Genomic DNA, 21,988 nt, shown 5'->3' on the forward strand with positions numbered 1-21,988 from the left:
TGTGGCAACGTGCTGCCATTTGGCACACAGACAGTTGGCAGTGCTTGCTGCCTGATAGAAATGTGTCCTTGTGTTTGACACATGTGACTTAAACAATGGGGATTTTTACACCTGGGCAACCTCAGAGCAGGCTAAACTTGCTCAGTTCACTTTCCCCAGACTGTCAGAGTTCCCAGTTGTCTTGACTCTTGAAGGCACTGAAGTCTGAGATTTCCCAGTTGTTTTAAAAGTGTAATGTGTCAAGAAACCTGCCCGTTTTCCTCAAAAGTACGCAATGTCACGATTACAAAGCTTTACCATATTTCAGAGAACAAGTGAATTATATCACAGCTCTGTATTTTTGTTGTACTTCTTGTTGACGAAATTCATGCTAATGTCTCACAATCACCCAGAATGCGCCACGCGGCACATTGACGTTGCATGGACAACGTACATAATGAGCGTTAATTTGCGTTTCCCACACTGCGGTATAATTAATTAAGCAATAAGGCAGGAGGTGTTGTGATATACGGCCAATAAGAACAGCTTATTCTTAATAATAATAATAATAAGAAGATCTGTTCTTAAGCCGAACGCAATGCAGAGTGCCTGGATGCAGCCCTTAGCCGTGGTATATTGGCCATATACCACAAATCCCCAAGGTGCCTTGTTGCTATTATAAACTGGTTAACAACGTAATTAGAGCAGTAAAAATAAATGTTTGTCATACACATGATATACAGTCTGATATACCATGGCGGTCAGCCAATCAGCATTCAACCCCTTGGGCCTTATTCCTTAATTATACAACCGACGGGTCATCTGATGCTTTATCACCTGAAAGGACTGGTCGAGGCTCGTACTGTTGCTGTAACAGTTTGCAAACATCGCGAGACTTCCGGGGAATGCTTGCGAAGCAGGCTGAGGTTTGAGAAGTCAATGAGAGAAGTAATCAATTATTTTTTAGTTGGCACAACCTAGATTCGCGCCAATGTCTTAAGTAGTTGAACATGTTATTACTCCAACCTTGTGAAAGTGACAAACTGACACGTTTGTATTTCATCAAAAACAAAGGAGTGTCTTTGTTTTGACGGCATGCACATGTACAGTTCGGCGCCAGACTGATTTTTTTGGAGAAGCAGTTTATGCCCATCTTTATACTGTACCGTTTTGCTAAAGCTTCTTCAACACATTTCACGTGACTACCAGCGGGGAGGGGCCGTGGCCCAAGAATAGATGCAATAAAGAGGTCAATAGAATTCAACCCAAGCAATGGAAACGCGTGGGTGAAAGATGCCATGGGGGGAAAGTGGGTGTGTTCCAGTCAGTTCCAGTGTCAAATCTAGGGGATGGTTTTTGTAATGTATGCAATGTTGACATGCATTCATTCACTTTCATCTTTAAACCCTATTATTTTCAACATTGGTTGCATACACACATAGGGTGAGACACATGGAAATGAGACTGAAAAATATAATGGTACAAGAGGTTAAAAGTGTTATAAAATTGTATTATCTAATAACCTAATCAGGGTGGACAAAAAATGACATCCAAAGACTCAGTTATCAATCAAATGTAAGAATCAACCAACCAAACTCTCCTTAAAACAATGCCGTTCTGATACAGGATATGAGATTTTTGAAACATATTTTACGTGAATAAATTATTGTATGAGAAAATGTCTAAAAAGGAGGGACACCAGAAAGAAACAAATATAACATTGCAGTTTCCTCTTAAGACAAGAGGCCTGCCAAACTACTACACACAAAAAAATGGACGTACAAAAAGCATCAGTCGCAGACGCAACCATCCCAGTTATAATATATATTATTTCAAAGATTGAATTCATTTTCCATAACCAGTAAGTCTTTGCTTTAGTGTTCGTAGGCGGGTGGCTAATATTCCTGTAACTTGATACTCTCTATATACAACAGTAAATTAAGAACACCAATAAGGACCCAAGGGCAAGCCTCTCAAACAGGATACAGTAGGATCATCAAAGAGAAAAACTAAAGGAGTGAGACGAAGACATTATGAAAAGAACAGAGCAGGTCTTGTAACCTGAAGCTCTGCACTTGAGGTCTCAGACTGAGTTCTTCCTTTACATTTGGTCTCGGAGTTTGGCAAGCCTTGAAGACAGCTCATCCTGAGAACAAAAGATAACAGGCAATGTTGCAGATCTCTAAAAACGTAACATTTTCATTCTTGTGTGAAAAGGGGCTAAGGACCATTTTTTTGCAAGCCTGAGACACAGCTACTATAATCATATCAGCATTGTTATCATTGCTCTATTATCCCAATCATTTATTTGAAAGATCGTGTTAAGTAGACAATTGAAAGTGTGGTAGGGTTTATAATAGCTCTTGTTCGGGGCCTGTTCCTGTACCTGCTCTGCTGACGCTACACTGGTGCCCACTGATCCAGTCTGTCCCTGTGGGAGTTCCATGTTCAGGTCCAACCTACACACAAATTGATATGCATTAATTTTCTCACTTTTAAAGAATTTTTTTTTCAACAATAGAACCACAAAATAAGGAATTCTTACCCTGCTTCATCAGCCAATTCGTGCATTAGTGAATCCACTTGATTCTGAAACACACGTCGCTGACTGTTAGTCTCCATTGATTGTGAACAGAGCAGAATAAACTAATCTCAATAAATGTACCTTGTCATGATCTGCACTTGTATGCATTTACTGTTAGACTTGAAGATCAAAGGCCACAGATCTGGTCAAAGACCAAAGGTCTGTCTAGCAGGAGCCCAGAAAATAATCATTACCTGTGGGGTGGTTAGTGTGGTTGTGCTACTCATGGTGTCCTCCATTTGAGCGGTCTGTACATCTAACGTCTCAAATTGATGCTCAAACTTGTCCATGAGCCCAGAGATCTAGAGAGATGAGACATTCATTAACAAATTTCCCTCTCAGTTGGTGAAGAATATAACATGTATACCGTCATACGTGTGACAACTATCAAATCGATGTATTTGACTAGGAGCAAGCTCAGACACACTACCTTCTCCAGGTTCATACTCTTCAGTGTGGCATCCATGCCTTTCACCACTCCAGCCATAGATTTAGTGACCTGTAGAATGAACAAACATTACTAAAATAGAAAGGTATCTTGCTGTGTGGTTGGAATCAGCAATCGTTGCAGTAGTAACCTAGCACTCTTTTACAGATATTGCACTAAATTTTCCCTCCAAAGTAAGCAGAATCAATGTCTCAAACCAAGAATGTCGTTGTATGAAGTCTTGTAGGACGTAGGTATGTAAAACAACTGCACCTTGTTCATTGTGACTGCTGTTTGGACCCTGGCGGCCACTGCATCAATCCTAGCACTCATCCTTAGGAAGTTGACCGACTGGTTCTTCTGTCTGATGGCGTTTTCCGCATGGATCCGTGCCACTTCCACATTTCCTTTTTGGATAGCCTACAGTGAGGATAAAGGTTCAGTCACTACATTCTCAGTTGGGAATGTTCAGAGCTATGATGAGGTGATTGGAGGATTGACTAATGAGGTAAAAGGCCTACTTACTTTTTTGACTTTGGCCTTCTCTGCCTTTTCCTCTTTGTCACATTTCTTAGAGCTTCTTTGCAGTTCTTTGGCTGCAAACTTGAGATTAAAGAGATGCTCTGGGATGGGAAGTTAAAGGGCCAATCAGCAGTTCAAAAATAACAAAAGCCTCTCCGCCACTGTTTTGGTAAAAAGCTGAGGGATGGTCTTGAAGATATGTAACCACTAATATGTATAGACATAGCTATGGATGCTAGGACTGACCATCCATATCAAAATTATTGTTTTAACCATGTTTTGAGGCTTTACCGTGTTTGTTTACAAATATTGGAGTAAAACAAGGTTATATTTTGGGTTCTTATGGGGTAGGAAAGTTGAACTCAGCTCATGAGGCATTTGTTATATTCTTCAATAATCAATGGGTACCTATTTATTTATAAGTCCACAAATGTATGTAGCGACTGCTGATTGCGTATTTTAATACGGTTTCAAAAATGCCATAGCTACATAACTGAAGCTTCCAGTATTTGTTCCCCTTATTGGCACTCTTTACAAACCTTAATCGATGGTGTGCTCCCACCACAGAACTAAAATACCTGTGATGTAATAATGTGCATAAAATTGAAATGCCAGCCATGCTACCAGGCAATGGGTGTCTTCAGACGAAAGTAAACTTGTTTACTAAACGTGTTGTACTGACTGTTATGCCCATGGCAGATATACAATACCAATAACAGCAAACAAGCGTTTATCTTTGTCACCAAGCCATCCAAGTATAGACTATAAGCATAAATACGAATCGAAACCTGACACGGCTTTTGAAATTCATATACAGACGAGTCACGGACTAAAACAACAGGCCTTTCACTTTGTCTAAATTTTCTGGTGGCAATTTAATGCATCTAGTAGCTAGCAAACATTTCCGAAAGGATACTCTCCATATTCGACATGCTGGTAGGCTCCTTGATGGTCCGAGAATGAATGTATTTTTATTGTTTTCTTCTCGATTTAGACGTAATGCAAAAGCTTTTCTTCTTCAGATATTCCTCTCCTTGATACTTCCGGCTACACTACCCAAATATAAATACGTCACGGTCACATGTTCAAGGGTGCGTTCTATGCGTTCCAATTGACGTCACTAACATCCTTATTTTTGTCAGTGGATGACTGAATGGACGTGTAAAGTTCTGACATTAAATACTAAGATGGATTGTTACATTTTCTACAATATATTATGTGTACAGTTTATATAGGAATATCCCTCCCTCCATCCCTTATCTCTGGTGGTATGTCAGTGCAGAGACAATCCAATCAGGTTGGGGGCTGGGGGTTCTCGTCAGACAGGCGGTGGCGTAACTGAGGTGTGGGCGGTGAGCGAGCTTGATTGATGTTAAGGTTTGCGTCTCTGGATCACGGCAGTGAGCGAGAGGATGACTCACCCTCTGTCTGATATGATATTCACCCTCTTTGCAGCAGCTCAGCCAGTGCATACCTCCCAAGCTCCTCCTGCAGTGCTCTGTAAAGGTCTGCTCAATCACCCCTAAATGATACTTATGCTGCTTTCAAAACAACTGGGACTCTGAAATCTCAGACTTCAGTGCGTTCAAGACAACTGGGAACTTGGGGAGAAAATGAGCTCTGACTGGGAAAAATAGTTTTGAATGGTCACAAACCCTCTTATAACACTATCCTAGACTCCTACAATAATTTTCTAATTGTCATCTGAGTAGAGTTGTAGACTACTTGCACATCGTTTCAGCCCTTCACATTAGCCTTTAGAGCACATCTATTTACAAATGTTGAAAACATTGCAAACATAATTATTCTTTGTGGTGTGGATAGGGCTACCTACACAGATTTCTTTGAATCTGTGTATCTGTCTAATATAAATGTCACACCAGTGCATCACTAATCACTTGACAGACAGACAGACGAGATAGATAGATACTTTTGGTGATGTAGTGTATGTGGACACCTGCTCCTCGAACATCTCATTCCAAAATCATGAACATTAATATGGAGTTAGTACCCTCTTTGCTGCTATAACAGCCTCTGCTCTTCTGGGAAGGCTTTCCACTAGATGTTGGAACATTGCTGTGGGGACTTGCTTCCATTCAGCCACAAGAAAATTAGTGAGGTCAGGCACTGATGTTGGGCAATTAGGCGTGGTTTGCAGTCGGCGTTCCAATTCATCCCAAAGGTGTTCGATGGAGTTGAAGTCAGGGCTCTGTGCAGGCCAATCAAGTTCTTCCACACCGATCTCAACAAACAATTTCGGTATGGACCTCGCTTTGTAAACAGGGGCATTGTCATGCTGAAACAGGAAAGGGCCTTCCCCAAACTGTTGTTCTTAGTTCTAGTGATGGGAAATCTTAACGCTACAGCGTACAATGACATTCTAGATATTAATTATAATTGTCTAGAATGTCATTGTACGCTGTAGCGTTAAGATTTCCCATCACTAGAACTAAGGGGCCTAGACTGAACCATGAAAAACTGCCCCAGACCATTATTCCTCCACCAAACTTTACAGCTGGCACTATGCATTTGGGCAGGTAGCATTTTCTCCTGGCTTCCACCAAACCCAGATTCGTCCGTCGGACTGTCAGATGGTGACCCGTGATTCATCACTCCAGAGAACGCATTTCCACTGCTCCAGAGTCCAGTAAGGGCAAGCTTTACACCCCTCAAGCCAACACTTGGCATTGTGAATGGTAATCTTAGGCTTGTGTGTGTAACAGTATAACTTTAGACCGTCCCCACGCCCATACCCGGGCGCGAACCAGGGACCCTCTGCACACATCAACAACAGTCACCCACGAAGCATCGTTACCCATCGCTTCACAAAAGCCGCGGCTCTTGCAGAGCAAGGGGAACCACTACTTCAAGGTCTCAGAGCAAGTGACGTGACCGATTGAAACGCTATTTAGCGCGCACCACCGCTAACTAGTTAGCCGTTTCACATCCGTTACATGTGCAGCTGCTCAGCCATGGAAACCCATTTCATGAAACTCCCAATGAACAGTTATTGTGCTGACATTGCTTCCAGAGCCAGTTTGGAACTCAGTAGTGAGTGTTGCATCCAAGGACAGATCATTTTTACACGCTACATGCTTCAGCACTGTTTGTTGCTCCTAGAAGCATCCACTTCACAATAACAGGCACTTACAGTTGATCGGGGCTGCTCTAGCAGGACAGAAATTTGACAAACTGACTTGTTGGAAAGGTGGCATTCTATGACGGTACCACATTGAAAGTCCCTCACTGAGCTCTTCAGTAAGGCCATTCTACTGCCAATGTTTGTCTATGGAGATTGCATGGCTGTGTGCTCGATTTTACATACCTGTCCGCAAAGTGTGGCTGAAATAGCCAAATCCACTAATTTGAAGCGTGTCCACATACTTTTGTATACATTGTGTAGATATCTGATAGATAGATAATCCCATAATGAACAAACAGAGCTTCGTGAGTTACCTTAAAGTCGTGACGCCAGATTGCCATGGAAACTAGACTACGCTCGCAGCTGAGAGAAAACAGTGCGCTGTAGAACTTCAGTTTGTTTCCTTAAGCGCCACTGTCGTGTTGGGTTGGACAGCGATCAAGAACGAACCTACATCTTCTAAAGATAATAGCGCATTGTGCACGGTGTCTACGGGTCGGAGATCCCAATTTAACCTGTTGGATATCACTTATTGTTGTTTTGCTTACTATACTTTGGCTAAGTTCTACCCTTTCCTCAGCAGTCAGGTGAGTAGGCTAAAGTATATTATTTAATTGTATGATCATTGTCATGCTACATTTGATACAGGAATCATTTCGAAATGCATAAGGTTTGTGCTTTATTATTTATTTATGTCAATATCAATCAAATGCACATTTGGTAGGCTAATGAAATGCATTGCTCACGGATTGATTAAACAATAGCAAACAGTGTTGGCCAGTGTGTAAATTATACCTTACAATATTGCATCAGATGAAGACGTGGAAGAATAGGTGTAGGGTAAACTCAACATGTTTTATTTTTTTATTTTAAATAGGCAATTTTATTAGTTTCTGTTCAATAAAATGTGTTAATTTTTATATAGCTTACGTGGTCTGTGAGTGTTTGCTAGACTAATAACGGGTTTGTAAATATTATTTTGGTAAATTGCATAGACTGTGCACATGCATTATCATTTCGATGAGTGTAGGCTAAAAATGACTGTAAAATAAAAACTCAGAGAACTGATTGATAGGCTAGCCTACACCATTTTTTACTAGATCGAATCTGATTATCAAGAACAACACTCCCGGCTTTAGCCTTTATACAATATTTGTATAGCAAATGTCTCAAATATACAACAACGAGAAATTGTGAATATGTGAGAAGTGGCGATTGTTTTTTTTACACGCATGCAGAAAATCCAAGAGAAGACGCAGCGAGAGGTGCTTTATTCAGTGACTGTATGACTCATACGGTCTTATCTAAAGAGTGGGAGCAGGCGGGCGGGCGAGATGGGGTTGCACATGAGACCAAAATTCTGCAGCATGCGACTATTATTCTAGTACATGATGGATTCCATAAGAACTGTCCGTGCAAACTTTTGGAACATGAGGGAAAGTAGACTATACATACCCCAAGTGTTGACCTCCCACCCCTGTTCAAGTTAAATCTGTAAAAGTAAGCTAACCTGATTTGTGGGATATCTTCTTAAAATGTTTACATAACCTTATTGATTTGTTTATACACAAGAGTATTATTCAATGAGTTCATTTATCAATTACTAAGTTGACAATAAAACCATTATAACCTCAAATCACAGGATCAAGTGCAAACAAGGTCAAGGTATGCTCAGTCATATTACTTATCCTCTAAGAGAAAGTTCCAAGCTGGTCACCTTCCTGTTGAATTTTTTATTTGACATCTTCCACCCCCCCTGTGTGCATGTGTTGTGTGTATCTTTGTGCGTGTACTGCTCTTATGCTTAGTAGTAACAACACATATTTTTTAGTTTTTAATTGTGCAATCTGCACTTTTGGTGTCTCTTGTGTTTCAGACACCCCTGAACTCAATGTGAATGAATGATACTATGAATTACTTAGTAGTGTTTCTTCCCTTGTCATAAAACACAGAATGTTTCCCATTGAACACACATTTTGTGGCATGAAATTACCCAGCTTCTTCCAAATACAATATTGTCTCCTTTTGCAGTTAAACCCAAGATAATTGATCTCCAAATGGATAGAAGATTCCACAACTTGACTCTGGAGCAAGTCCAGACTCTGGACCAGGTGTTGACAGAGGTGATCCCCATCCACGGCAGAGGGAACTTCCCAACCCTGGAGGTGAGACCCAAGGACATCATCCACGTAGTGAAGGACCGGCTGTTGGAGAGGGAGATCAGGGTCAGGGACATCCGCCTCAATGGCTCCACCGCCAGCCATGTGATGGTCAGGGACAATGGCACGGGCTACAGAGACCTGGACATCATCTTTGGAGTGGAGCTGCCCAGACAGGAGGACTTCCAGGTCATCAAGGAGGTGGTGCTGGGCAGCCTGCGTGACCTCCTTCCCCGTGGGGTTAACAGACGCAAGATCACCTGCCTCACCATGAAGGAGGCCTATGTGCAGAAGATGGTAAAGGTTTTCAATGAGCACGACCGCTGGAGCCTTATCTCACTGTCCAATAACAGGGGTAAAACAGTGGGGCTCAGGTTTGTAAGTTCCCTGCGACGCCAGTTTGAGTTCAGTGTGGACTCCTTCCAGATTATATTGGACCGTATGCTGGAGTCATACTGGGAGACTGAGAGGAGGCAAGGAGTTCAGTGTGAGGGATTGGAGTCACACAATGGCATTGTGTTACATCCAGATAGAGGGGCAGAGAAAGCCATAATGGTACCCCAGTATTCTTCCACCTCTGAGAATCTAAAAGAGGATAAAGACAAAGATCCAATGATGACTCGCGTCGCTGACAGTCCGTGCCACAGTGAACAGGTTGTTGTTCAAGAGGAAGAATCATCACATCCAATGAATGTGCATGCAACTGGAAAACAAGAGCCACTGGAAGTGTTAGAGATAGAGAGAGCAGAGCTAGACCTGGGGACTCTGGAGAATGAGGAAGAGGTAGAAGAGGAGGGGGTGGTAAAGGTTGATACAGTACTTGAGATAAGAGTAGAGGAAAAAATGCCATTTGTTCAGAATACAGATTATCCCTCACTTATATCCTCCTCCAAAATATTGACAGACGTGATGGAACCTCTGGTGTCAAATATATCTGTAAACCCTCAAAGTAACATAGAGGAGTCACTGATCTCTGAGTCAAAAGACATCAAGCCATCCCCAGTGTTGCTCACAGAGAACTCAGTGCAAGAGCAACTTCAAGTGATGCCTCAATCCACATCCCAAGCCTGCACTGCTGTCACACAAAACGTACATCTTGAACATTTATTCCCTCCGCCAGCCAAGAAAACCTGTAACACATCCCAGGGAATTGTCCCTGACTATTGCCCCTCACCTAAACCACCAAGGAAGATGTCACGGAAGATGAGCAGCATCTCATCACTCCCTGAAAAATGGTCTTTATTAAAAGATTTGTCAGATCTGACAACACAGCTGTTTGAGCCTATAGAAATACTTCCAACACCTCAACCAAATCACTCTTTATTAGACACTGATCAAGGCCATTATTCATCCTCCTCAGGGTCCAGACAGAGGAACTCAGAGGGCACTAAAACATTCACAGACCACCTTACTCCAGCCGTTTCATCCCAGGATAAAAACATCTCACCCCGTACCGTAGAACAAATAGTCAGGGTGAAATATTCAAAAAAGCCTCCAGATTCAGAAGCTTCTGAGGAATCATTGTCCCTTCAAACAATAGGGAACCAAGTCCCAGAGACTGAACCTGCTGCTACTCAGGAACTAGCGCCACCAGAGACAACCACGGTCTGTCCACGGGCAGGGGCAAGTTCGGCCCCAAGGGACAAGGCCAGCATCACTGTGGTAGCAGAGTGCATGTATGGGGACTTTGAGCAAGCCATGGATCATCTGCGTTTCCGACTGATTGCCACCCATAACCCAGAGGAGATCAGAGGAGGTGGGCTTCTGAAGTATAGTGACCTGCTCGTGAGGAACTTCAGGCCAGCCAGCGAGACAGAGATCAAGTCCCTAGAGCGCTACATGTGCTCCCGCTTCTTTATTGACTTTCCTGATGTTAGCGAGCAGCAGCGCAAGATCGAGGCCTACCTGCGCTGCCACTTTGTTGGCGACGAGGAGACTAGCAAGTATGACTATCTGATGACCTTGCGTCGGGTGATAGATGAGAGTACAGTGTGTCTGATGGGACATGAGAGGAGACAGACACTCAATATGATCACTGTCCTGGCCCTGAGGGTACTGGGGGAACAGAACGCCATCCCCAACACTGCCAACGTCACCTGCTTCTACCAGCCTGCGCCATACATGGCTGACCCCATATTCAGCAGCTACTACATTCCCCAGGCAGCACAGCCACCTCTGCTTTACCACCCCTACCCTTTACATGTCCACATGCAGACCGGCCTGGTGTAGCCCCAGCATGTGAGTGGGGGAGAGCATGCGGGCTGCATTCTATATGGTTCTACTCTGTAACCAGAGGCACAAAATTGATTTTAAAAAGAAGAGGCATGAGCGCAATTTGTTCAATGCTTTGAAAAGACGCTGCCTATGACGTGAGACAGCGGACACAAAATGGGGAGAGTTGGAGCTTTATCTTTGGATAAAGGCCACCACGTCACTCTTTTCAAATGAAAAATGTTTTGATTGAGAGAGAATAGCTGATTACTCACTGAGAGCAAGCTGCAAGGGAAAATGTCACAGAGGGAAATGACAGTTTACGTGGCTGTTTCAGCTGCAGCAGCAGGCTAGGCTTTGTCTTTGTTACCTTCCTGTGACGCGGGGATCCTGTACTGTCAATTAATGACAAAGTTGTTCAAACATGACAGAAATACTGTATGAACAGTTGACTGAGCGTTTCTTATCATATACTATAGTGAGGTAGAGGACGGGCAAGTATGCTGCAGTGGATGAAGGTATAAACACTTCAAAATAATTAGACATACCATAGTTGATTTAGACAAAAATCACAAGACATTATGTTGAAATTAGACAGTATCTGATCAAGCCAAAAAACTGCGCTGTGTTTTAGAGAGAACCTGATGAGTTGTTCTTCACGAATGTAAGTGAATTAACTTTCTTGAAGTGATCACACTTGTGTTTAAAGGTAGACTCAGCAAAATGACGTTGCCACGAGCAACACCACAGGGACAGCAGGTAGCCTAGTGGTTAGAGCGTTGGGCCAGTAACTGAAAGGTTGCTGGATCGATTCCCTGAGTTGACAAGGTAGAAAGAAATCTGTCATTCTGCCCCTGAACAAGGCAGTTAACCCATTGTTCCCTGGTAGGCCGTCATTGTAAATAAGAATTTGTTCTTAACTGACTTGCCTATTTAAATAAAGGTTCAATTTAAAACATTGTCCCCAAAAACTATTGAGATGCAAGACCAGTCACACACAGTATCTGCACAGGTGTGCTTTAAGCTGTTCACAGCATTGTAGCCAGGGCACTGAAAAACCAGAGAAGTTGAGCCTCGCTGTCATATCGCTGAATCTACCTTTAATATTGTATTGTAACGTCACAAATCTTGATATGACATCATCAGCTGTGCTTAGATCTTGGGGAAATGTGGCGTAGAGTACATATTGATTTGTTTTCTGGGTGTTAATGTCTGACTGCATCCTTGGTAAATGTTTGAGTGTCTAATGAGTGACTACATGAATTTCAGGGCGAAATCAGGGTTAAGATAAGACAGATTCCAAAGTGTTTTAAACTATCACCCCTCAGTTTCGTTATGTGGTAGTATTTAGAAGTAAGATTTAGAGATCTAAATTGTAACTGTGAGACAGAATGACACTCACACCAAACATAGATTCACTGTTACTTATTTATGTGTGCCATTTCATTGTAAAAGACACCCAAGAGGTCATATGTAAAAAAAAAAATAAAAAAAAAAAAATAAAAAAAAAATAGAAAAAGTGTATTTTCAGCACAGGCGTGGCAGTAGGTGAGTTCCCTAACGGGCAATTGAATCTGAAGCACAATGTAAACGTACGCAACCTTGTTGTTAATTAGTGAACTATAGATGTATCGGATGTATGTGTGATTCACCAATTCAATATAGATGAAAGTCTAATGTAAATGTAACTGTGCAGTAATCTGGTACTTCTCATAAACCATAGCGTTGATTGTAAATTGTAATACAGTAATCTATGTTGGGATTCTTTAGGTATAATCATTTTGTCTCATTATCGGAACTTTATCTGGAGCTACTGTCATGTATCGGTAGAGAAACATCATGCATTTTCATGATCTCTGTATCCCCATTCATATTCAAATATTTGCTCAATTTGTATGGTCATTTTGATAATAAACCTCATGCATTTAAACATCCTCAGATTACTTGCATACAGCCTCTAGACAGTGATGCTGATTGCACTGGAGTGAAAAGTATCTGGTTGATGCTGAATGTCATTATCATGGCTTTCTGACAGGAGGTGACTTCAGCATTCCAAAGGAAGTAACACACTTAAAAAAATAAAACATTAATGTATTTTTTACAGTTTTATAACAGCGCAAATTGATACATTTGCCTGTTTCCATCCAGAGACCCTCAACATCACTGCAGTCTTTCTGGGCGTGCTGAAGCGCCATGCGTCAGAGGAGTGTTAAGTATTGTTGCTAGCTGAGTGTCTGACTCATCTCTCCAGTCTTCAGTGCATTATCTAGTGGAGGTACCTCCATCACAAGGCTAACTGGCTGAAAACCAACCAACCATACCACCAGACTTGTCCACTCTCCTCCTAGCTTCCATACCCTATCCAACACATAGGCTGCTACTCCTCCTCCTCACTCTCTCTGAGATAGAGCAGGTAACTGTGGGACAGTGGTGTGGGGTAGTCAGGGGCAGAGGCGGGGTGGGACTGACATCACTGCAGAGATATGGCCCATGGTGCATCTTTATGACTCATCATCATGGCTCTTTGAGGGGGCAGCCAGAGATGACTCACCAAGCCAGGGATGGGTTTTAAACAGCCAGACAAGAGTGGCTATTGTGGAATACACAGGGCCTGGTGAAGAGTGGCAGCTCAGCTTGTGCCAAGTGTGTTGACTGGCAGGATGTGAAAATCCTGCTGCGATGACTCAAACAATAACACGTCAACAGCATGGGGTCTGGGAAAACAAATGAGGTACAGGAGAAAATGGCTGGAACACATAGAGGAAGTGTGAATTCACAGTACCATTTTGCCATGAGTAGTGACATAACATTATATACAGTGGGGAGAACAAGTATTTGAAACACTGCAGGTTTTCCTACTTACAAAGCATGTAGAGGTCTGTAATTTTTTGTCATAGGTACACTTCAACTGTGAGAGACGGAATCTAAAACAAAATCCAGAAAATCACAGTCTGATTTTTAAGTAATTAATTAGCATTTTATTGCATGACATAAGTATTTGATCACCTACCAACCAGTAAGAATTCCGGCTCTCACAGACCTGAAAGTTTTTCTTTAAGAAGCCCTCCTGTTCTCCACTCATTACCTGTATTAACTGCACCTGTTTGAACTCGTTACCTGTATAAAAGACACCTGTCCACACACTCAATCAAACAGACTCCAACCTCTCCACAATGGACAAGACCAGAGAGCTGTGTAAGGACATCAGTGATAAAATTGTAGACCTGTACAAGGCTGGGATGGGCTACAGGTCAATAGGCAAGCAGCTTGGTGAGAAGGCAACAACTGTTGGCGCAATTATTAGAAAAAGTTCAAGATGACGGTCAAATCACCCTCGGTCTGGGGCTCCATGCAAGATCTCACCCCGTGGGGCATCAATGATTATGAGGAATGTGAGGGATCAGCCCAGAACTACACGGCAGGACCTGGTCAATGACCTGAAGAGAGCTGGGACCACAGTCTCAAAGAAAACCATTAGTAACACACTACGCCGTCATGGATTAAAATCCTGCAGCGCATGCAAGGTTCCCCTGCTCAAGCCAGTGCATGTCCAGGCCCGTCTGAAGTTTGCCAATGACCATCTGGATGATCCAGAGGAGGAATGGGAGAAGGTCATGTGGTCTGATGAGACAAAAATAGCTTTTTGGTCTAAACTCCACTCGCCGTGTTTGGAGGAAGAAGGATGAGTACAACCCCAAGAACACCATCCCAAACATGAAGCATGGAAGTGGAAACATCATTCTTTGGTGATGCTTTTCTGCAAAGGGGACATGTATCGCGGGATCTTGGCCAACAACCTCCTTCCCTCAGTAAGAGCATTGAAGATGGGTCGTGGCTGGGTCTTCCAGCATGACAACGACAGCAACGACAGCAAATCAATTACATAAAAATCATACAATGTGATTTTCTGGATTTTTGTTTTAGATTCCGTCTCACAGTTGAAGTGTACCTATGATAAAAAATTTGACCTCTACATGCTTTGTAAGTAGGAAAACCTGCAAATTCGGCAGTGTATCAAATACTTGTTCTCCCCACCATATCATGTTTTTCTATGGTGATTCAAGTGGGCATGTTTGTATTGTGTTTAGACAATGTGACAATGAGCCAAATACCAGGGGCACCAAGTTGGGAGAAAATCTGTCGCTCCTTTATTTAAAAAAACAAAACACACAATCAAAAATATTGTGTAGAAAAAAGTCACGTTTATTATTACACCTAGAATGTCATCATTGCTGGATTCAGAAACTACTAATCTGCTGCTTAAAGGCAAGTCCATTTACCATCTATTATATTAAGAGAACATGTTCACAAATTATTGAGTAGGGATTTATCCATTGGCCCAAGTGATGTTTTCAAACTATACCCACAGTTTGCAGACGACAGTTACTGCTGTCTCGTGATTAACTAACGAAAACCTTGATTGATTTTGCAGTCCCATCTCTTTCCCTAGTGTGGCAACATGACTAAGCAGTAGCATGGCCCATCAGATGACACTTAAGGGCTATTTCAGAGACCCTAAACCAGAGTGTAGTAGGCTGATTCATGGGGTAGTGGAGCCGGGTGTATCCTGGGGGCATGGGGAGCACAGGAGGGCTGATTCCTGGAACACTTAGCGTATGACACACACAGAGCACCTTATGTTAGGAAGTCGAAGGAGAGAAGAGAACCTGGCTGTCTGTAGCCTTGGTTTCTGTTTCTTAGGCAACGTTGCCAAGTGGCTCAGCTGTGTCGGACCCTCCGACCTTTGACCAAGCAAACACAACCCTCTGGTTCAATAATGCTCACAACAAAAAAATCTATCACAAAACAGCCCAGAAAAGGTGTATTTGTATGCAAATGTGTTGAGTATTATTGGCACAATTTATCTGTGTTTTGTACACAAATAAAAAGTCCTTCGTTGTTTAGAACTGCATGGAGCGAAATCTGTTCTTTGCTCTTTGTGGCTTGTCTGGTCATCCAATATTGTGATTAAGAGTAAAATCAGAGGGCAGGATAGCATACTCAGCCCAACAAAACATCTCAAATTCAGCTGCCACATACAATAGATACATGTGCAAACATTTCACCATCATTAATATTAGCTAAGGAATAATTGCAAAGTGTATAATACAGTGAAAAAATATAAATATTTCTGTAGTAAAAAAATTTCCTTTTCAGTATGAGGTGGAAGTGAGTGGTGGCTATGGGCGAGCCTCTCCCCAAAGTACCATGATGCACTTTGGTTTGTGTTTGAACATGCTGGGTTGAAGGACAGTGCCCTGGAAGTTATAAATTAATGTGTGCATTTGATTTAGATCAATGAAAGTATGTTCCGACCAACAGAAATGGAACTCAATGGTAGACCCTTATACAATCGCTTTGCATTTCTCCTTTCCAATTACCCACACTCTTTCACTACACTAGACATCACTCAACCATAACAACCACACGCTACAGGAAGAGGATACGGCAAAGCCTCTATTAACCTATTGTATGTGCAAATATACAAACTCTACAGAATTGATAAGGATTACGGGGGATATAGCATTAAACATTCAGTGGCCCAGGAGTTAACTAAGGAGGTCTGCCTCTGATTCAATGGCAGAACATTGTACTGTAGGCATGCAGCATTTTATTAGTAGACATAATTAATGATGGAAGAAGTCACCACAACTAATTAGAATCAATACGTTCCCACGCAAAGATAGTCTGAGAACTAAAACCCACAGACACAGCAGTCCTCTAAGACCTAGCCTGGATGCCTAAAAATAGATTAATGAATGCGGTGAATGAGCACACCAGAGTTGACCTCCCAAAGTAAATGATGGGGGTTGGGGAGGATGAAGCATAGTGGGAGGGTTAGCGTCAATCAGACAACCCAACACTGAGAGGGGGTCATGTGGAAGAGGGTAATTTAGGGAGAGATGTACTGTACTGTTCAGACAGAACACAAACAGAGAGAAGGAAAGGGAGCATCAGTCTGTCTGTCATCCAGATGTAGAGGACAGCAGAGCTTAGTCTCCTTGAGCTATAATATATGAGCACCAGTTTTTGGCATCTCTTGAACCTTTGTTGTTGTATGATCAGGAAGATCGGAGGTGAGAAGGAGGGTAAGAGAAAGATGGGGGAGGAAAACTGAGGATGAGAAGGAGAAGAGTTATGAGTTGATAGAAGAGGAGTAAGGGGAGTCTAAGGCCCAGGAGAGCAGTAAGTAAGGCGGAGGTGAGTGAGTTGACTTGTGGGTCCATGTTGATGAGTAGCTTTGAAGACCAGGGAGGGAGATTCCTTGGCAAGATAAGGAGCACCACTGCCAGTAGAGTCGTAAACAGTCTCGTACACAAAGCAAAATGATACAAAAATCAATAAAAAAATTAAAGCAAAATCCCTGAAGTATTAATTTAGTCAATTGTACAGTCTCACGCCTGGTGGGTAAGGTAGATAGGTGGTTGGTAGAAGGCCCAGTTTAAGGTGGTTTGAGGGGGTTGTGTGAGTCAGTGGTTCCAGCCCATAAGGTGGCTGACCCGGGCCTTTTCGGTCATGCGGCGTAGGCGTCCTGAGCGGGACATGCCTAGGTTGAGTGGGTCCTCTGTGGTCCCTGACTCGTCATCTGACTCGTCATTGTACAACACTGTCCTGCGGCCCTGGTTCCGAGTGTTCACCTGACCAGACTTACTACGGCTGCTGCTTTTCTGACCGCCCTCTGCCCCACCCTCACCCTGCTCTGAGTCCTCCTCCTCTTCTGATTCCTCCATTTCCTCAGGCTCCTCTTCGTCCTCAGGCTCCTCCTCTTCGTCCTCAGGCTCCTCCCCTTCCTCTTGCTGCGGTGGCTGTGGCTGCTCCCCCTCTTCCTCCTGCTCATCTTCACCTTGTTCGTCTTCATCCTCCTCTTCCTGCTCCTCTGCCTGGACTCGTGCTCTCTTGGCTCTTTCTGGAGCTTCCTCTTCTTCCAGCATCCTCTTCCCAGAGACGGCCATCTTGCCCTTGACTTTGTAGCCCGTTTTTAAGCGGGGAGCTTTGCTGTAGTCGTGATCTCCCCCGTCCACAAACTTTCCAACCTCTGACTCACTGTCCGACTCACTGTCTGATGAGGAGGAGGATGATGAGGAAGACGAGGAAGACGATGACGAAGATGAGCTATTGGATCCTCCAGATCCCTCTCCCTCATCCTCCTGCAGCACTCGTCTCCTGTGGCTCTGTCTGGTGCCGTTAGTGAGAGGTCTGTTACCCTCTGGGGGGGAGAGAGAGAGGGGCACACAACGCCTCCCTGTTAAACATAGCACAGCAACACCTACTAAAGTAGCCTCCAGTAACTGCTGCCAAGTAGACTTACATGATAACCCTTTCTAATTGTGTGATTTTGGCAGCAGTGAAAACATAGTAATGATGTCATTAACTGCAGCGATTTAACCAGGCTGACTCCAAACATTCAAGCAGTTGTCAAAATCATTCATTTGTCTAGATAGCGTGGTGAAACAGCTCTATGAAGGACTATTTATCCACTGCCTGCTGGAGTTGGTTACCCTGTGTAGTAATACCTGAGTTCTTGACGGGAGTGGTTTGGCTGCGGGTGACACGGTCAGCCCCTGGACCCCCACTGTGGCTTCCTGTCCCTGAGTTAGACGATGATGAGGGTTGGCTGTCCTCATCCACCATCACACTGCTCGTCTCTGACATTGCAACAACAGCAGCACGTCACGTAACCACCCAACCCACAGTTCACACTTCTCTAAAACACATACCGCCACACAGCGACACAAACATACACTCACGACAAGAGTGTTACCTTGAGATGGCCTGCGAGGCCGCTTCTTGGATAAGGTCTGTAATTCTTTTGGTGTTGGTTTCTTCCTTGACTTGTGCTTCCCTTTAGGACTAGAGTTAAAGAGACACCAAGACATAGTGTTTTAAGTGGAATCTGAATAGATCCTACAAGGAGTGGTACATAATAGTTGGGGTTATTGCAGTGGATTTAAGAGTTGTAGAGAGGGGTTTCAGCCAGGCCAGTACCTGGAGGGTCGGCTGGTGGGAGGGGAGCTGCCTCCGCTGTGCAGTCTCTTCCTGTAGCTGACACTCTGGCGACTCTTCCTCCGCTGGTTCTGTACTGCAGACTTGTAATCCGAGATGATGGAGATGATTTGTCTTTCAAAGAAGGCTGATAGGCTCAGGGTCATGGTGTAGATCTAGAGATGAAACAATGAAGATCAAAAATACCATTCTCTCACAAAACAGCGTGCCTTCAGAAAGTATTAATTATTCCACATTTTGTTACAGCCTGAATTCAAAATTCTATACACAATACCTCATGATGACAAAGCAAATACATGTTTTGAGAAATTTTTGCAAATGTATTGAAAAGGAAATGCAGGAATCTAATTTACATAAGTATTCACACCCCTGAGTCAATACATGTCAGAATCACCTTTCTGAGTATGTACAGTTGAAGTCGGAAGTTTACATACACTTAGGATGGAGTCATTAAAACTTGTTAATCAACCACTCCACAAGTTTCTTGTTAACAAACTATAGTTTTGGCAAGTCGGTTAGGACATCTACTTTGTGCATGACACAAGTCATTTTTCCAACAATTGTTTACAGACAGACTATTTCACTTATAATTCACTGTATCACAATTCCAGTGAGTCAGAAGTTTACATACACTAAGTTGACTGTGCCTTTGAATAGCTTGGGAAATTCCATAAAATGATGTCATGGCTTTAGAAGCTTCTGATAGGCTAATTTACATAATTTGAGTCAATTCAAACTCAGTGCCTCTTTGCTTGCCATCATGGGGAAATCTAAAGAAATCAGCCAAGACCTCAGAAAAAAATTGTAGACCTCCACAAGTCTGGTTCAGCCATAACAAAAGGGGTTAAATACTTTTATTTATTTTTTAATAAAAAGAAAAAAAAAGCATTTATTTATTTAGTTAATACATTTTTTGTAAAAAAAAACATTTTTAATTACCCCCGTTTTCTCCCCAATTTTGTGGCATCCAATTGGTAGTTACAGTCTCGTCTCGTCGCTGCAACTCCCGTACGGACTCGGGAGAGGTGAAGGGCGAGAGCCGTGCGTCGTCCGAAACACAACCCAACCAAGCCGCACTGCTTCTTGACACAATGCCCACTTAACCTGGAAGCCAGCCGCACCAATGTGTCAGAGAAAACACAGTGCACCTGGTGACCGTGTCAGCGTGCACTGCTCCCAGGCCCGCCACTGGAGTCGCAGTGCGCGATGGAACAAGAATATCCCTGCAGCCAACTATCGGACCACCATTTTATTACGTTTGCAATTGCAACAAATAATCTGCTCAGACCCCAACCAAGGAACATCCAAAATCGTGTTATAAATTCACAGACAACACAAAGATTCCTTGATGTCCTTCCAGATTCCCTCTGTCTACCCAAGGACGCCAGAGGACAACAATCAGTTAACCACCTAACTGAGGAACTCAATTTAACCTTGCGCAATACCCTAGATGCAGTTGCACCCCTAAAAACTAAAAACATTTCTCATAAGAAACTAGCTCCCTGGTACACAGAAAATGCCCGAGCTCTGAAGCAAGCTTCCAGAAAATTGGAACGGAAATGGCGCCACACCAAACTGAAAGTCTTCCGACTAGCTTGGAAAGACAGTACCGTGCAGTACCGAAGAGCCCTTACTGCTGCTCGATCATCCTATATTTCCTAACTTAATTGAGGAAAATAAGAACAATCCGAAATTCCTTTTTGATACTGTCGCAAAGCTAACTAAAAAGCAGCATTCCCCAAGAGAGGATGGCTTTCACTTTAGCAGTGATAAATTCATGAACTTCTTTGAGGAAAAGATTATGATTATTAGAAAGCAAATTACGGACTCCTCTTTAAATCTGCGTATTCCTTCAAAGCTCAGTTGTCCTGAGTCTGCACAACTCTGCCAGGACCTAGGATCAAGAGAGACGCTCAAGTGTTTTAGTACTATATCTCTTGACACAATGATGAAAATAATCATGGCCTCTAAACCTTCAAGCTGCAAGCTGGACCCTATTCCAACTAAACTACTGAAAGAGCTGCTTCCTGTGCTTGGCCCTCCTATGTTGAACATAATAAACGGCTCTCTATCCACCGGATGTGTGCCAAACTCACTAAAAGTGGCAGTAATAAAGCCTCTCTTGAAAAAGCCAAACCTTGACCCAGAAAATATAAAAAACTATTGGCCTATATCGAATCTTCCATTCCTCTCAAAAATTTTAGAAAAGGCTGTTGCGCAGCAACTCACTGCCTTCCTGAAGACAAACAATGTATACGAAATGCTTCAGTCTGGTTTTAGACCCCATCATAGCACTGAGACTGCACTTGTGAAGGTGGTAAATTACATTTTAATGGCATCGGACCGAGGCTCTGCATCTGTCCTCGTGCTCCTAGACCTTAGTGCTGCTTTTGATACCATCGATCACCACATTCTTTTGGAGAGATTGGAAACCCAAATTGGTCTACACGGACAAGTTCTGGCCTGGTTTGGCTCTTATCTGTCGGAAAGATATCAGTTTGTCTCTGTGAATGGTTTGTCCTCTGACAAATCAACTGTAAATTTCGGTGTTCAACAAAGGTTTCGTTTTAGGACCACTATTGTTTTCACTATATATTTTACCTCTTGGGGATGTCATTCGAAAACATAATGTTAACTTTCACTGCTCTGCAGATGACACACAGCTGTACATTTCAATGAAACATGGTGAAGCCCCAAAATTGCCCTTGCTAGAAGCATGTGTTTCAGACATAAGGAAGTGGATGGCTGCAAACTTTCTACTTTTAAATTCGGACAAAACAGAGATGCTTGTTCTAGGTCCCAAGAAACAAAGAGATCTTCTGTTGAATCTGACAATTAATCTTAATGGTTGTACAGTCATCTCAAATAAAACTGTGAAGGACCTCTGCGTTACTCTGGACCCTGATCTCTCTTTTGAAGAACATATCAAGACCATTTCAAGGACAGCTTTTTTACATCTA

General features: G+C 42.9%; 3 protein-coding genes across 4 annotated transcripts in view; 1 reads left to right on the forward strand and 2 right to left on the reverse strand.

Annotated features, from left to right (window-relative positions):
- Positions 1-1,468: 1,468 nt before the first annotated feature.
- chmp1b (chromatin modifying protein 1B) lies at positions 1,469-4,610 on the reverse strand. The gene is made up of 8 exons (XM_021618341.3): positions 4,429-4,610; positions 3,516-3,613; positions 3,264-3,410; positions 2,994-3,062; positions 2,758-2,865; positions 2,525-2,568; positions 2,366-2,438; positions 1,469-2,125 (listed from the first exon to the last, which is right to left on the reverse strand). Exons 1-8 carry the CDS (start codon positions 4,442-4,444, stop codon positions 2,081-2,083), a joined length of 600 nt encoding a protein of 199 aa, XP_021474016.1. The 5' UTR covers positions 4,445-4,610; the 3' UTR covers positions 1,469-2,080.
- Positions 4,611-6,968: 2,358 nt separating this feature from the next.
- Positions 6,969-12,958, forward strand: LOC110533815 (uncharacterized). Its single transcript, XM_021618343.3, has 2 exons — positions 6,969-7,241; positions 8,686-12,958. Exon 2 carries the CDS (start codon positions 8,712-8,714, stop codon positions 11,040-11,042), a length of 2,331 nt encoding a protein of 776 aa, XP_021474018.3. The 5' UTR covers positions 6,969-7,241; positions 8,686-8,711; the 3' UTR covers positions 11,043-12,958.
- A 2,248-nt stretch (positions 12,959-15,206) lies between these two features.
- The window catches only part of LOC110533816 (bromodomain and WD repeat-containing protein 3), a 33,597-nt gene continuing 26,815 nt past the window's right edge, over positions 15,207-21,988 (reverse strand). For both annotated transcript variants that reach the window (XM_021618345.3, XM_021618344.3), the window contains exons 37-40: positions 19,011-19,183; positions 18,787-18,875; positions 18,539-18,670; positions 15,207-18,231 (exon numbers count right to left, since the gene is read on the reverse strand). In XM_021618345.3, the coding sequence (XP_021474020.3) occupies positions 17,495-18,231; positions 18,539-18,670; positions 18,787-18,875; positions 19,011-19,183 (1,131 nt within the window). In that variant the 3' untranslated portion in view covers positions 15,207-17,494. The remainder of the gene's footprint in view (positions 18,232-18,538; positions 18,671-18,786; positions 18,876-19,010; positions 19,184-21,988) is intronic.

This window comes from Oncorhynchus mykiss, chromosome 10, assembly GCF_057628025.1.
Source record: "Oncorhynchus mykiss isolate SJ-2025 chromosome 10, ASM5762802v1, whole genome shotgun sequence".
Lineage (NCBI taxonomy): Eukaryota > Metazoa > Chordata > Actinopteri > Salmoniformes > Salmonidae > Oncorhynchus > Oncorhynchus mykiss.